Genomic DNA, 16,583 nt, shown 5'->3' on the forward strand with positions numbered 1-16,583 from the left:
CCCTAAATTGCAGCACACATATGAAATGTATATAGTATGTGTGTACGTGTCTGGTGTTCTATTGGATAGCTTAGATACAATCTATTGAAGTAGTTGTATGATAGCTTGTTGGTAGATGACATGGACATTTTACCAACAAGACTAACATACAATCTATTGAAGATGCCCTTAGACTGCTCACAGTGAGGAGTAACATAGAGTAGCAACTTACCGATGTTACTAGTCTATGTTACTACCTCCATAGTGGGTAGTAACATATGAGTGGTATCATGAAAGAGTTCATTTATTAGGCTATAGACTCATTATGCCTTGAAATGTGTGATGTTACAGTAACTACCTAAGTTACCACAAACCCCTCTCTCTTTATTAATTAGCTGCCACATAAGCAATCTTGTATTGAAATGTGTGATGTTACTAGTTAAGTTACTCCCATTGTGACTAGTTTAGGTAGTAACTTAACACATTCCTAGATAATTTTGCCTATGTGGCACATATTTAATGATGAAAGAGGTGCTTGTAGTAACACAATATGTTGCCGTAACATAGCGCTTTCTGAGGCAACATGAGTCTGTGAGCTAATAAATGAAGCCATCTATGACACTACTACTATGTTACTTTGCAATATGGAGGTAGTAACTTAGACTAGTGTCATATGCATGACACTAGTATAAGTTACTCCCCACTATGACCAGCCATACTAGGTAAACGTCACATACATTGCTACGGAAATTTATAGCAATGAAATTATAAAAAATACCATATATGTGAATAATACCACACAACATTCTCAACATATGACAATATAAAACCTAGATGTAACTGGAGGGTGGATGCATGTTATATTGTCTTGTGACCTTCAAGTTTAACTATTTGTTGTTGAAAGATAATAAATAGTAAAAAATAATGAGGTGAAGAGCTTGCGTGTGTCTGATTATGTGGAGGGCTTGCATATGATGGAAAGTGAAAAATCGAATGATTACATGCACCCTTAATGATGTGGAAGACTTGCATGTGATGAAAAATGGTAAGTGAAAGTTGATTGGTCGCATGTCTTTCATGATGTGGTTAATTTGCATGTGCATTTAAATGGGATGGCTTAATTAGATATATAGGATATGTGTGTGAAAGGTAACTGCACCCCCTGGTCAAATTAGTGGCGGAGCTACCCAAAAATTGCAACACATTTTTCTCTCTCAAGGCTGGGCCGTCTATGGCCTATCTGGCCTTGCTGTAGCTCCAACAATGATCAAGACTATCAAGAAAAGGTACCATGAAAATTATAATAACAGATTTTCTCTGACTCAATTTACAATAGGAAAAATCTCTCACTGATAGTGCTGCGCAACATACGAGAGACCACAATAATCTCTCACCCATCCCATGGTGCTGGCAAGGTCAACATTTCAAGATGGTATGTCGGCTCAGTCTTTCAGACGTGCTCATAGGGGTAGGGTGTGCGTGTGTGCGTTCATAGGGGTGAGTGTATGCGCGCGTATATGAGCGCTTGTGTTTGTACTGTGTTCAAAAATAATAATTTTAAGAGCCCTAGTGTGAAATTGGCAAATTGATAGTCTTGTTTTTTCTTTTATTGCGCATGAAAACTCCTTTTAAGCAACATTATAGTAACCCTAAAACTGACAAGGAAAGTAAATAAAGTACATAAGTAGAATTTTAGAAATCAGAGCACTAACATTTAACATGCTTGGATGAACGGGTGACTTTCGTAATATGGCTATGGGTACGAGGAATGAAAGGCCTAGAGAGTGACAAGCTCATGCTTCACTATCACAGACGTCTGAGGAGGCGGCGAGACGCTCATGTCGTCAAGCTACGAGACAAACCTGTGAAGATGAAGATCACGAATTACAATTAGGAGAACTGGTGATGCCATGTGTCTGTGTCGCACACCGATTATGATTCTTTTCCTTTTTATGGACCAGTTCAACCAACGGCTAAAGGCCTAAAGCTCGCTTCTTGGAGAGCGTGTATACCTCAATTTTAGGAGAGCTTCTTCTCAGTGCTCATTAGTGCCGCAGCGCACAAGAGCTCGCGCGCATGGGTCATCGCATTAAAAGGCAAAGCGGTTGCTCGATTGGCCACCCACTACACTCTTTTTTTGCAAGCCTTTTTTTTTTCTGGGATTGCTCTGTTATTCAATGAAAAAAATCCCACCGGTTTTCTAAATTTAAAAAATCATGAATATGAGAATTTTCAAAAATTTGAAAAACAATTACAGTTTGAAGAGAATGAATTGAAAAACGTTGACAGTTTTGAAAAAATCACAAATTCATTTTTTGTGAATTTGAAAAAAGGTGATTCAAAAAAGTTTATGAAATTTGAAAAAAAATCTCATGAATATGAAAAAATGGTCACAAATTTGAAAAGAAATGTTAGAGAAGTTTAAATTTAAAATAATCGGAAAAAGAGGAAAAAGGCAGAAGAGTAAAAAAGAAAAAACAGGACGAAAGTTTCCATAACCAAAGTTGGCCCATAAGCTTCTGGAAGCTTCCTAAAACCGACAGGAGGGAGCTTCCGCTCATGTATATGTCATAGATTGGGCAGCCCTTTTACAATCTAGTGAATCAAGAGGTGTGTGCGCTTTCTATCAATAACTTGGAAACCAATGGTAAATAGCATATTTCCACTTTTAGCGTGCCGTAGAACGGAATTCGACCACAGATCCACAGTATGGGCCAATCCCAACATGTTTTTCTAACAAGCTAGTTTTTTCTATTGGGGCAGATGTCTCACTCTAACGAGTAGGATTTTTTTTGTTCTTATTTTCACATTTTTCTTTTCATTTTTTCTAATTCTCTAGAAACCGCTCTATAACATATATGGGTGATCATATAATTTAATAAGTGTTCATGTACTTTAAAAATGTTCATCACCTATTTATAAAACGTTTTCAAAATATGGAACGTTTTTAAAATACAAATACAATTACAAAAAGTGTTCATATTTTCTGAAAATATACACTATGAACATTTTGAACAATACGGATGAAAATTTATTTTAATACATGATGAACCTTTGATATCACAATATTTTCTAAAAATACACAATGATTTTATATACACAATAAATATGTTGTTCATACACGATGAACATTTTGTAAAAACATGAGTGAACATTGCCCAGCTCAGATGAGGAAGGGGCGATGATTGTAGTACGCCTTCGGCTTGCTCGAGTGATTGTAGACATCGCTAGGTGGTCTATGGACCTGAACATAAGTTCTATTACCGCTGGTGTTCTTGTATTGACATGATGGTTGATAAGTAGATCGGATTTTTTCAATATTTTTTTAAGAAAAATGTTCAACTTGTCTTACAAATTGTTCCGAAGATTAAGAAAAATATATTCGCATTTTCTAAAAAGAACATTGCATTTCAATTTTTTCACATGCTTAGAAAATTGCTCATGGCAATATTAAAATATTTGTGAAATATAAAAAATGTGTTATTACAGTTTTGGAAAAATGTTTGTGGTATATAAATTTTTTTCATCATGTATTTATAAAACAATCAAACTTGTATTAAAAAAATATTCTATGTGTATTTTAAAAATGTTTATTATTTTTAATAATTTAAATATGTATTTGAAAAATAGAAAAATGAAAAACAATACATGAGACAATGAACAGGAAAAGTAAAAGAGAAACCAAAAATGAAAAACCTAAATAAACCCAAGAAAGAAAACCCTGACAAAATGTTATGAGATCACAAGAAACAAACAAATGCTACACACCTGCACCACTACTGGGCCACAGCCCACACCGCATCGCCAGAGGTGAGCGCCATAGCATTTGCGCAAAATGACCGCACGAGACATAGCATTTGCGCAAAATGACCGCACGAATTGAACAAACTGTCGGCCAGCTAGTTATTAGAAAGACATGTAACTTAATTCAAACTCAACAAAATTATAGGTACAATGCTTTGGATCATAGATACAAGAAATTAGAAAATAGCTCATATAAGTAAGAATTACAATGAAACCCTCTTGAGTCAAAATATGTTAAACAGAGGAAAAAAACATTAGCACATATAATCTTTACTCTATCCGAATATATGGCGGAGCTAAACTCAGCAACCCCATTAGTTTTGGAGGTCCGGTTTCATGGAGCCTTTTTTTTTGGAAAATCATGCATTAATAACTACTAGTAAATGGCACGTGCCATGCACGTGTAGAGATAGTTATTAACACACATACATGTGGGTAATTTTAAGTAGTATCATACTCCCTCCGTCCCAAAATATAAGAACGTTTTTAACAGTAGCATAGTGTCAAAAACGTTCTTATATTCTGGGACAAAGGGAGTATTTCACAAAAGAAGTTAAGTAGTATCATGATTTGAACTAATTAATTATTAATTATAAAACTTTGCACGATTTACTAAATATATATGTGTAATACCGAATTTACACAATATAGAATACCATAAGAAAAAGGATACCAGGTTCGTCCTCAAATTTGTCTTAATAAAGTTTAAGTTTAACTTCAGTTCAAAACTGCGATACTTACTATGGCAGAGGAAATATTAGATTGAGCAACGGAGAGAGTATTGTTTGCAAGTTATTTATTGTTAGAAATAAAATAATAATTTAAACATTAATTCTATCTGTTTTGCAGATCAGAGTTTTTTCACAGAATTATTGATAAAAACTAAGAAAACAAGGGTAATAAATATTTGTAAAATAAATTTATAAGAGAAAGTAAAAGCTATTTAAATGTATATATATTACATTTTCACCGCTTGCCACTTTTTTTAATCTGTTTTAGCTTGTGCGCCTTTACCCAGGCTACACCATCACATGCTTTCTCTCTCTCTCTCTCGTCATGATGCGTACTTGCTAGTTGCTACTGCTAGTACTTCTCGTGCCACTCTACTCTACACCTGCATGCATCACCGGAGTCTGCTGGAAATGGAAATTTCTGGATAGTGGCTTGGCTACAAAGAACGCAAGGAGAGTCACATGCACATCCTAGAAAGTACTACTACATCTGAGAGTGGCAGACTGGCAGCACAGAGAAATGGCCCAGCGAATCCCTGCAATGTAGGCCATTAGATTGACATATCCAGCGGTTCATATGCAGCCACGTATACCGGTAACACAAGCCATTTAATTTGAGCCGTCCGATTAGGAAGATCCAACGGTTCATATGACTTGCTACTCCTATACTATATAGGAGTATAGAAAACACACGCGTGCATGAGACTGGAGAATGAGGGGCATGCAACATCAAAATAGGTTACTTTGTCGGAAGTTATAAGATTTAATAATTTGAGACAATACGCATAATAAAATCCTCACTAGTGCAGTGTCAAAAATGCTCTTATATTGTGGGATGGAGGAGTACAATTTTGAAATTGTGCCCAGTATACCGGGCCAGAGGGAGAGCTTGAGAAAACACTGAGTCAGCGAAAACTCGGTGTACGAAGCAGACCATGGAGCCTTGGGGCTTCCTAACAGGTGGTGAAGCTCACGCACGAGGTGGCTGCACGATTGGGCCAGTTCCTTTCCGGAGACCTTTCGTTTCCATTCATTGTGAATTGAACTGAAGCAATTGCTTTTTACAAACGTGTACACTGTCTATCTTAATTTCTAAATGATGGCCGGTCACATGGACGTGTGAGCACGGGATTGACAGGGAAACTAACAGAATTCTACTACTACGAGGAGGCAACTGATAAAGTAAAAATATTGCTACTCACCCTACTATCATCAGATGGAGACACACAAACATAACCCACTGGACAAGGCAACTAACATAATTTCTATTACCACGAGGTTGCAACTAATAGAGTAAAAATATTGTTACTCACACGTACTATCATCACAGAGACACACACGCAGAATCCAGCTGTGCTTATTAACACCTCTAGCTACCTACGTACGTAGGTTGCTTCATTTCTAATCAACTAATCAACCAATATAACTCCACTGCCATGTTATACAGTACTACAGTACTTGTCACTCCAGCTAGGTAACTGCAATGCTAATTAATGCAGCCTCCAGATCTGCTTTGTTTCACCCAGCCTATAAAACCACACAATATGTACCTCCAGTTCTCACACAACACACACACACAAAACACTAGCTGCAAGCACAAGAAGTAGGCAGCAATGGCGAAGCATCGCCTCCTCGCCGTGCTCCTCATCGGGATAGTTGCAGCATCCTCTTTCAACCAAGCAGCTGCGGCTGGCCGAGGCCTTGTTGTCGTTGGGAAGTTCACAGAGCTAGAGCCAAAGCCGGAACCCAAACCAGAGCCAATGCCCAAACCTATGCCCCACCCAGAGTCAGAGCCCTGCAAACCTGAACCGATGCCCAAACCCGAACCAAAGCCTGGACAGAAGCCTGAACCAGAACCCAAGCCCAAGCCGATGCCAAAACCAAAGCCCAAGCCCTGCTCCAAACCGAAGCCTGAGCCGATGCCAAAACCGGAACCAAAGCCGGAGCCCAAGGCTAAACTTGAACCGAAACCGAAGCCGCCTCCAAAGTGCAAACCACCGGCAACGCACAATTGATGGGATACTTATATATGACACTTGATGGAGGAGAACCCGTACGGAGCCACACTATGCTATTTTTAGAATAAGTAATGCATTATTCCCTGTATTCAATTTCTTTCTATTGTTCCATGCACGCGTGATGAGTATTAGTACTCTGTAATTATTATTTGCTTGTTGGTATATGTTCATCTACTTTGTATATGACCTGACTCATAGTTCTTTTGAGTATCAATGCATGATTGTGTTCATTCGCATGAATGAACTATTTTGTCCAGTGGACTGCTGTCTATGTTGTTTTCTCTGTGGGGTACAGAATCTGTTTATTTTTTCTATGGGATTGTTTCATATTATTTGAGGAATTGGCAGCTTGTACTACCTATATATTAAGAAGGAGAAAAATAAATACAAAAGTTGCATTACATGGCTGGGTTTTTAGGTATCCCCCACCAAAAAAGAGGTAAAATACATCAATCAGGTTCAGGTTCCAGTCAGTTCTCGACTCCAAGAGCCAATGGATGGAGAGAGCTGGTTGAAGAATGTCCTGCTTGATGAGCTGAAGGATGGCAGACTTTTGTTAGGCCTTGTGATCGAAGATGCGTCGATTTCTTTCCTTCCAAATGTTCCAGGCAGTGTAGATTGCTGCAGTTTTAGCCTCTTTGCCTAGACTGGAGGCGAAGTCGTTCCACCAAAGAGCAATGGAGGTTGCATGCTAGGCTGGAGGAATAAGAGAGGGAATGCCCAGGTCACCGTTCACAAGAAACAAGATGACTCGGGCAAAGGGGCATTGGAGAATAAGGTGCAGAGGGGCTCGTCTTATTGGTCGCAGAGATTGCACTTCTCACTGTGACGAAAATCGTAGAGGTTGAACACTGAGTAATTTTTAAACACATGACAATTTTTAGAATGAACAGTAAATATTTTTTCACAGAAAATGAACATTTTGTAAAGACACAATGAACATTGCAAAATGTTCGACCAGTCTTAAACAATGTTCATGAGATTTTACAAATATATTTGCATTGTTCCGAAGAATGTTTGTCACAAATTATTTTCACATGTTTAAAAATATTCATGGCAATAATAAAAAAATGTTCATGAAATATTAAAAATTGTTCATACAGTTTTTGAAAAATGCCCGTGGTATATAAAAATGTTCAAACATGCATTCCAAAAATGTGCAAGGTGTATTTAAAAAATAGTTACCATTTATTTGAAAAGTTCAACGTGTATTTGAAAATTTGTTAACTTGCATTTGAAATTTTAATTAATTAAAATAAAATAAAATAAAAACACAAAAAATAACAGGAAAAGTATAAGTAAAAAACTGAAAATGAAAAACCTAAAGGAAAGAAATAGAGAAAAGACAGGAAAAAGGCAGACAATACCTTCCCAAAACTGTACGAAACTTACCAGCGGTACACAGCGAGAGCTATATCTCGCTTATAGTGAGATGGTATGAGCTCTCGCATGAAGCGTAGCGCTACTAACAACTGGCCCACTATCCGTTCGTGTTAGATTAGCAGGTCGCAACCTTATTAAGAAAAAGAGTTGTATATTCACTAGTTTTCTGTGTTTTTTTTGCTTTTGTTTTTGCTTGTTTTTTCAACAGCTTTTCTTCCATTCTTTCTTGGTATTACAGATTTTTTTTATTTTCTTTGTTTTCTCGATTTTTTTTTCACTAGCTTCTTACTTTTTCTTTCTTTTTTTCTTTGGTTTTTTAATTTATTTTCTCATTTCTATATTAGTTTCCTTTTGTTTTCTTATTTGTTTTCCAGTTTTCCTATACACATTTTTGTATATATCTAATACATTTTTCTAATGCACATTAAGTATTTTTTTAATACAAGATTAATATTTACTGAATACATAGCAACATTTTTTCTATACATATTTAAGATTTTTTAAAATGCTTCATTAACATTTTCAAATATCAGATTAACTTTTTTTAATACATGGTCAAAAAATTCTATACACATTCTACATTTTTTCCAGATCCTTAATTAACATTTTGCAAATACAAGTTTAACATTTTTACAGTACATGGTCAACATCTTTTCTATACACATTTAAGAGTTTTTCAAATGCTTGATAAACATTTCAAATACAAGTTTAACATTTTTATAATACATGGTAACCATTTCTTATACACATTTAACATTTTTAAATTGCTTGACTAATTTTTTAAAGTACTTTTTTTAACTTTTTTAAGTGCTTGGATTAACATTTTAAAAACCATGATCACCTTTTTAGACACACATTATATACTACATGAGAAACATTTTCTCTATGTACATCTAACATTTTTCAAATGTTAGGTTAACATTTTTTGAAATATTTTACATAAAGTTTTTTTAATATATTTATTTATATTATTTTAGGTGTAAATGAAAGTAAAAATGAAAAGCAAATAAAGAAACTAAAAACGAGGCAGTGGCCTCCCCACGCACTGGGCTGGGCCATACGCTCGCGCGACTGCAAGACGCTTCAGCGAGTGGTTGCCCCACTAGAAGCGAGATATAGCCGCGCCCACGCTACGCTGTCTCATCCACTACTGGGCCATGGTCCACGCCGCATCGCTAGAGGTGAGTGCTGTGTGCGCCTTGTAGTAGGCGAGACATAGCATTTGCGGAAAATTACTGCACGATTGAACGACGAGTTATCTTTTTTTAGATGACCTATAACTTTATTCAAACTCGATAAAATTATAGTTAAAAGGCTTCGGATAATAGGTCCAAGAAATTAAAAACTAAGTCCTATAACTAAGAATTTGAAACTATTTTCTCAAAAATTTAAATTCATGATTTTACAAATTTGAAAAACATCATGACTTTTGAAAATGTTTAAAAGATTGATACCATGGAGATGACCGTTCTGAGAAATTTTACTATTTATAAAAGTCATGAACGTTTTCCAAATTTTTAAAATTTTCGAATATTTTAAAATTCATTTATTTTTCAGAATTTTGTGTTTTTAAAATTCATGAACATATTATTAAATTTATGAAGATTGTTCAAAAGAAAAAATATTTAAAATTACTATATATTTTTAATTAAAAAAACAAATTCTACAATTTTTAAAATCCAGGAGTTTTTTTTTCAAATTCATGAACATTTGCATGAGTTAATCTATAAAAAAAATATGAAATCGGTTTTTAGCTAGCGAGCGGGAGAAGTGGCAACGGGGAGAGAGTGCGCTAATGGGTCGTAGTGTGTCGTATGTTCCACGTGAGCGTACAGTACAAATGCGGATGCACATACATACGGACATACAGTCATCTCTATGAACGATCGCACACCCCCTATCCCTATGAGCCCCTTCGAATGACTGTGCTGACATATCATTTTGAGATTGAGAAAGCCACCACATGCGCCTTCGTAGTTGACGGGAACATCTCCTCCCACTGAATGAGCATCGGAAGCCTGGAATAATCTAGAAAAATGAGCAGACCAATGTCAAGTCTAGGACTTGAATCCTGGTAGGCTGGTTTCACTACGAAGAACCTAACCATCTAAGCTAGGCACGGTTCACAGGAGTGCCTGAAGATAGGAGCTCCCCGTGAAATGATCAAAGGCCTTGAGATGGTTTCCTGGGCGGCGTTCCATCGAGCTTCACTCTTTCCTTTGAAAGATAAAAACACCGACAAGATGGTCAAGTACTTGGTGTGCTAGTTCCAAGCATGTGATGTGTATTATCTAGAAGTACAAAACTACCATTCTCTCTAGTTGTTGAAATATTCCTAAATCTCTTAGGTTTCTTTTAGAAAAAAGTATATACTTCTACTAGAAATTAAAAAGGAATATGTCGATATCAAGATGATATCAATTACACCCCGGCCTCTGCAAAAACACGGTGTCAAAGTTATTCAAGACATCGAAGCTGCGACAACTTAATTATTTTTTAAACAAAATAAAAAAAGAACAATAATACACGGCGAGCAGCAACATCGAGCGAGTGAGAGAAGCGGACGAGGGGTTGTAGCCCTTATATCATATCATGCCTATCCACTAAACTCCTTTGATACCAGCAAGAATTTTGTTGTTACTTTCTCTTCAAATGCGCCAACCGACAATCTATCGATCGAGAATAGGAGAATGCTTCTCTTGATTTTTCCTTCTATATTTGTACAGTGTACAACTCTCTGTTTATGAGTATTGGGGGCTTTCCTCTCTTAGTGAATGTAACGCAAGAAAGAAGGCAGCGCTGCTGCATTTTGCTTAAATTCACTAGATATGTGGGTTGGGTGGGTCAATGCTAGGTCTAACCGCCAAGTTATTTAACTACACGCATCTTACCTATCCATATTTCTACGTTGATGAGGTACGTAGAAAATAGTAAAAAGGAGATGAAAGGTTGACACATGGTTAGCAAAAGAAAAGCGTGAGCAGTCCAACCATGCATGCTAATCAACGGGAACATACGCCGGGCTGGAACCCATGCCCTACTGCTACAATGAAAATAATTAGTGAGGGCCGGAGTGAAGTGTAGAAAAGGCCATGGTGCATGCATGCTGTGGGAAACGGATGGGGGGTCATTTTCGTGTGCACCACTGGTCCTTGTGACAAGAGGATACCCGTAGCTAGAGCTGGCCCTCTCTACTTACGTTAAACCACTACTGTCTTTATCATATGTATGTTTGTATGCATGTCGGTCTGTACCTACCGGCAACTGCTCAGCACGCCACACAACCATACAATACAGATCACATCTATACATCTTAAGTATATATGGGTGCCCTACATAGACGTGTGGTCTGGTGTGAGCAAGGGACAAGGCAACTAACAGCATTTTCTGTTTGCAGCAGGGTGCAACTAATAGAGTTGAAATACTATTACTGGATATGTTGTTGTGCCGATCCACACACCCACCGACGGCACTGGTTTACAGGGATTGTGGCACACGCGTCCGGGTCTGATTGGCTCCTCCACCCTATAAAACCACACCGTATGTGTCTCCACTTCTCCACACAGAGCACACCCATCCACCATCCATCCATCCAGGCTAGAAGCAGCGGCGAAACAAGTGCGCCCCTAGCTGCGAGCACAAGGGGCAGGCAGCAATGGCGAGGCATCGCCTCCTTGCCGTGCTCATGCTCCTCGTCGGGGTAGTGGCAGCCTCCACTTTCCACCAAGCGGCCGCCGCTGGCCGGGGCCTTGCTGCCGTGGAGAAGTTTGCGGACCTGGAGCCAAAGCCAAAACCTAAACAAGAGGCAATGCCCAAACCAATGCCGAAGCCTGAACCCAAGCCGATGCCAAAGCCCGAGCCCAAGCCCAAGCCCAAGCCGATGCCTAAACCTGAACCCAAGCCAGAGCCCAAGCCCAAGCCGATGCCCAAACCTGAACCCAAGCCAGAGCCCAAGCATAAACCAATGCCTAAGCCAGAGCCTAAGCCGGAACCTATGCCTAAGCCGGAGCCCAAGCCTAAACCTGACCCGAAACTAGAGCCACCACCGAAGCACAAGCCGCCAACAGCTTACAATTGATGGGATACTATATATGACAACAGAAAGATCAAGGAGATCATGGCCGGGGCCACAATCACGATATTTCTGGAATAAGTAGTGTAGTAACAATGTCATTCTATCCAGCTAGCTCGATAGCGATGCATCTTTCTGTATTCTATGTATTTCGTTACATTTATAAAGTTTCTGTTCCATGCATCCATGATGAGTATTACTACTTTGTAATTGTTATTTGCTTGTTGGTGTAAGTTCAATTTTGTACGTGACTCGTTGTTCTATTTGTGTATCGCATGAATGAGTTATTTTGTCTAGAGGACCGCAGTCTATGTTGTTTTTCTCCATGGGATGCAGTATAACATTTATTTGGAGAGTATTGCACTGGAGCAAGCGATATTCTTGCATATCTGGACTTTATATATGTGACAAGTAACCTTATGAAAATTTTGGAAGATTTTAACAAAGGTAGAAAGGTGGCTCCTTTGTAAAATCAAGAATATGTGGTTTAGTCTCTTATAAGGTGGGGCCCATTGTCCGTTCAATCAAGGCCAAGGCATGTCATAATTTTAGCCAAACACTCAGCGCAAACTAAAAAGAGACGGGAAACCAGGATCCTGAGACCGTTTTTATGTTCGTACTCATGGGACACAATCCATAATTCATTTTGCATTTTTCTTCAAGTTTATGACACTTGTTTGGAATTGTCTCGAGTGTGTAATGTATGAAAAGAAATTAACCAATTGAATGGTTTTATAAGCTATCCTCATTTTACTGGAAGGGTGTTTATATGTCCCAACATGAGACCCCATATGTCATGGAGCGGGATTGGTGATGCTTCAGGCCTTACATTCGGTCGTGATGTTTGAAGTCCAAAAAAGTTAATTTAATACTTCACTAAATGTCGCTCTGGTGTTTTTCGAAAAAAGTTAATTTATTACTTCAATTGGCTCGCCAGTCAAACCGGTTGAATGTAACTTGTGCTACCGTCTCCCCACAACTGCATACAAGGACCATAGGCGCCTAATCATCTGCACATTGTAGAGAGCACCAAGTAAAGATACATCATGTGGCTTGGAAGATAACTTGCAACAAATTTGATTAGTTGTATGGTTAAAATACAATCATTATGGCAATACAATATTGGCCATAATAAGGCAGACATGCGAACGCGCATATGAGCCTAGGTGGTTACAACCTTTCAAATGATGTGTAGAAAAACGTTCTACTTTGGTTGTGTTGTCATAGCACTGTTGCATACCATGTGTGAGATTCTTGTTTGATTTCAGCTATAGTTTATCCCTTTTTGTTACAACTTTCACTTCGTTTGAAGCCTGCAGTTGTAGCCTCCCCTTCGTTCGATGGGGAATCAATTGCCCCAAAGCCACTACCCTGACATCACACACCCACATCAATGAAGCCACCTCCACCACCCCACAATCCAAAGACACACATATCTGCCAAGGAAAGGTTTAAGGCTCCCGGCTAGCATGAACGGTGGAGAAATATTTCTGGAAAAAGGGATAGAATCCCCATGCCCCGGCTCCACGACATTACGTGAACATCGTCCGTTGTCTCCTTTGTTGTCAGATATATACTTTTTTTTAAATGCGAAAATACACCCAAAGGGTATCTTATAAGTAACATTTATCAAGGGAAATAGTGGACAGTACAATGGAAAGATAACAAGATACAACTTGACTTGCAAAAAATAAAACGTACTTCAAAAATCATACTGGATGTCTTCTTCATTCCCTCAGAGGGGAGCATGAAGAATGCACACAACCAGTAGTAAGGGAAAGAGACACTTGCAAAAACATCCACACCAAACCAGGCTTTGAATACCACAATAACCACTTGCCGCTAGAAACAAGATCTAGTAACCAATGATGAAATGTCGGTTGGGGCATCACCCTACACAACGCAAACTTGCAATCCTTCACGACCAATTCAATGGGTTTCTCTTGAGCAAGCAATACACATGATTCATTGCATTGGTCAATCATGTTTGTGGTTCTTGAGATGGCTACGTGAGAATTAATCATTTTTGGTTTTGATGTACTTCTCCGCGTGGTAGCTGGATTTACATAAAGCAAAAAGGTTAACAATTAAAACTAATCACAAAGGCGGACCTGAGATGGCTCATTGATGACCTAAAGCGCATGGATCACCATTGTACCATTTGTGGTAGTATTGAGCAAATATTATAACACTAGTAGAAAACAGGGCTTTGGTCCAGGCCGGGTCAGCCCATTAGTCCCGGTTCAGTTCAGAACCGGGACCAATGTGGGCATTGGTCCCGGTTCGTGAGCCCAGGGGGCCGGCCGGGCCACGTGGGCCATTGGTCCCAGTTCATCTGGACCTTTTGGTCCCGATTGGTGGGATGAACCGGAACCAATGGGCCTCGCTTCTGGCCCACCACCATTGGTCCTGGTTGGTGGCTTGAACCAGGACCAAAGGCTCCCCTTTCGTCCCGGCTCATGTCACCAACCGGGATCAATGAGGTGCCTATATATACCCCTCGCTCGCGAGCAGAGCACCCCAGTGCTCTGTTTTTCTCTGGCCGAGGGGGAGAGGGCTTGGTGGTGCTCTAGCTCACCTCCTATGCACACAAGGTGTTCGATGGAATGCCCGAGCCACACTACTTAAGCTTTCTCCTCTCCAAGCTCGACCTCCAAGCTCCATTTTCCATAATATTTGTCTAGGTTTAGCGGTCCGTCACGCCCCGTCCTCGTCTTCACCGCCGTCGATCACCCGCGCCGAGCTCATCGCCGGCACCACCGTGGTGAGCCTCTTGTTCTTATCTTCTTTCTGAAAGGAAAAATATTCTTACTTGTATGTTTACATAGATACTTGTATTATTTTCTTACTTTTATTATTGCATCTTATATAGTGCAATGGTTTTGGTATCCGCCCCCGTCGGCCCTCGTCCTGTCTATGATTCAGATGTGGTATATATATTATCTTTATAACTATTGGTTCATTTATTGTTTATGAAAATTATGCCGACCAACGTGACATAGATTTTATTTATGTAGGATGTATGTGAATCGGAAATGCCAACCGACCCTATTGTCGAGAGGTTAAATTTAGTTGAAGAAGAAAACAATTTGTTGAAGGAAAAAATAAAAAAATTGAGGAGGAGAAGATGATATTGGAGTTGCATGTTGCGGATGTCGTCGATGATCACAAGATCAAGATGGATGCAATGCGCTTGAAGATTAGAAAGGTTAGAAAATATGCCATTCATACTGAGGCTTGATATCATTATGCCGTTGGATCAATTGTTACCTTGGTTGCGATTATGATCGCATTTGTTTTCGCATTGAAATGTTTTACATAGTTTCAATGTATGGTTTAATTAATTAGATGCTCTGGAGAGCTATATGTTGTTAGATGAGAACTATGTATGCACTTTGGTTTTAATGTGATGATGAACTTCTATTAATTTGGACACTTAATTATATATAATGCACGCAGATGAACCGGCAATGGATGTACGGATAGACACACCTGCGAGTACATTAAGGGCGTGCATGAGTTTCTCGATGCGGCTAAGGCAAACAAGCAGAATGGTTTTATGTGTTGTACATGCACTGAATGTGGGAATACGAGGTCTTACTCTAACCGAAAAATCCTTCACTCCCACCTGCTTTACAAGGGTTTCATGCCACACTATAATGTTTGGACGAGGCACGGAGAAATAGGGGTTATGATGGAAGACAACAAAGAAGAAGAGTACGATGACAACTATGTGCCCCATGAATACGGTGATGCTGCAACGGGGGGAGCTGGTGAAGATCAAGAGGAACCAGACGATGTGCCCAATGATGCTGCAATGGGTGAAGCTGCTAAAGATCAAGAGGAACCAGACGATGTGCCCGATGATGATGATCTCCGCCGGGTCATTGTCGATGCAAGGACGCAATGCGAAAGTCAAAAGGAGAAGCTGAAGTTCGATCGCATGTTAGAGGATCACAAAAAAGGGTTATACCCCAATTGCGAAGATGGCAACACAAAGCTCGGTACCATACTGGAATTGCTGCAGTGGAAGGCAGAGAATGCTGTGGCTAACAAAGGATTTGAGAAGCTACTGAAAATATTGAAGAAGAAGCTTCCAAAGGATAACGAATTGCCCGACAGTACATACGCAGCAAAGAAGGTCGTATGCCCTCTAGGATTGGAGGTGGAGAAGATACATGCATGCCCTAATGACTGCATCCTCTACCGCGGTGCATACAAGGATCTGAACGCATGCCCGGTATGCGGTGCATTGCAGTATAAGATCAGACGAGATGACCCTGGTGATGTTGACGGCGAGCCCCCCAGGAAGAGGGTTCCTGCGAAGGTGATGTGGTATGCTCCTATAATACCACAGTTGAAACATCTGTTCAGAAACGAAGAGCATGCCAAGTTGATGCGATGGCACAGTGAGAACCGAAAGAAAGATGGGAAGTTGAGAGCACCCGCTGACGGGTCGCAGTGGAGAAAAATCGAGAGAAAGTACTGGGATGAGTTTGCAAAGGACCCAAGGAATGTATGGTTTGCTTTAAGCGCGGATGGCATTAATCCTTTCGGGGAGCAGAGCAGCAATCACAGCACCTGGCCCGTGACTCT

General features: G+C 39.5%; 2 protein-coding genes across 2 annotated transcripts; both read left to right on the plus strand.

The window, feature by feature from the left end:
• Positions 1-6,080: 6,080 nt before the first annotated feature.
• Positions 6,081-6,788, plus strand: LOC119302971 (protein TsetseEP-like). Its single transcript, XM_037580035.1, has one exon. The coding sequence runs from the start codon at positions 6,128-6,130 to the stop codon at positions 6,527-6,529; it is 402 nt and encodes a 133-aa protein (XP_037435932.1). The 5' UTR covers positions 6,081-6,127; the 3' UTR covers positions 6,530-6,788.
• Positions 6,789-11,464: 4,676 nt separating this feature from the next.
• On the plus strand, positions 11,465-12,293 carry LOC119302972 (protein TsetseEP-like). The gene has a single exon (XM_037580036.1). The coding sequence runs from the start codon at positions 11,571-11,573 to the stop codon at positions 11,991-11,993; it is 423 nt and encodes a 140-aa protein (XP_037435933.1). The 5' UTR covers positions 11,465-11,570; the 3' UTR covers positions 11,994-12,293.
• Positions 12,294-16,583: the final 4,290 nt, after the last annotated feature.

Source organism: Triticum dicoccoides, chromosome 5A (genome assembly GCF_002162155.2).
Source record: "Triticum dicoccoides isolate Atlit2015 ecotype Zavitan chromosome 5A, WEW_v2.0, whole genome shotgun sequence".
Taxonomy (NCBI): domain Eukaryota; kingdom Viridiplantae; phylum Streptophyta; class Magnoliopsida; order Poales; family Poaceae; genus Triticum; species Triticum dicoccoides.

Bases quoted from the DNA above. Each gene is read 5' to 3' on its own strand.
- LOC119302971 (XM_037580035.1), top strand. From the start codon at position 6,128: ATGGCGAAGCATCGCCTCCTCGCCGTGCTCCTCATCGGGATAGTTGCA.
- LOC119302972 (XM_037580036.1), top strand. From the start codon at position 11,571: ATGGCGAGGCATCGCCTCCTTGCCGTGCTCATGCTCCTCGTCGGGGTA.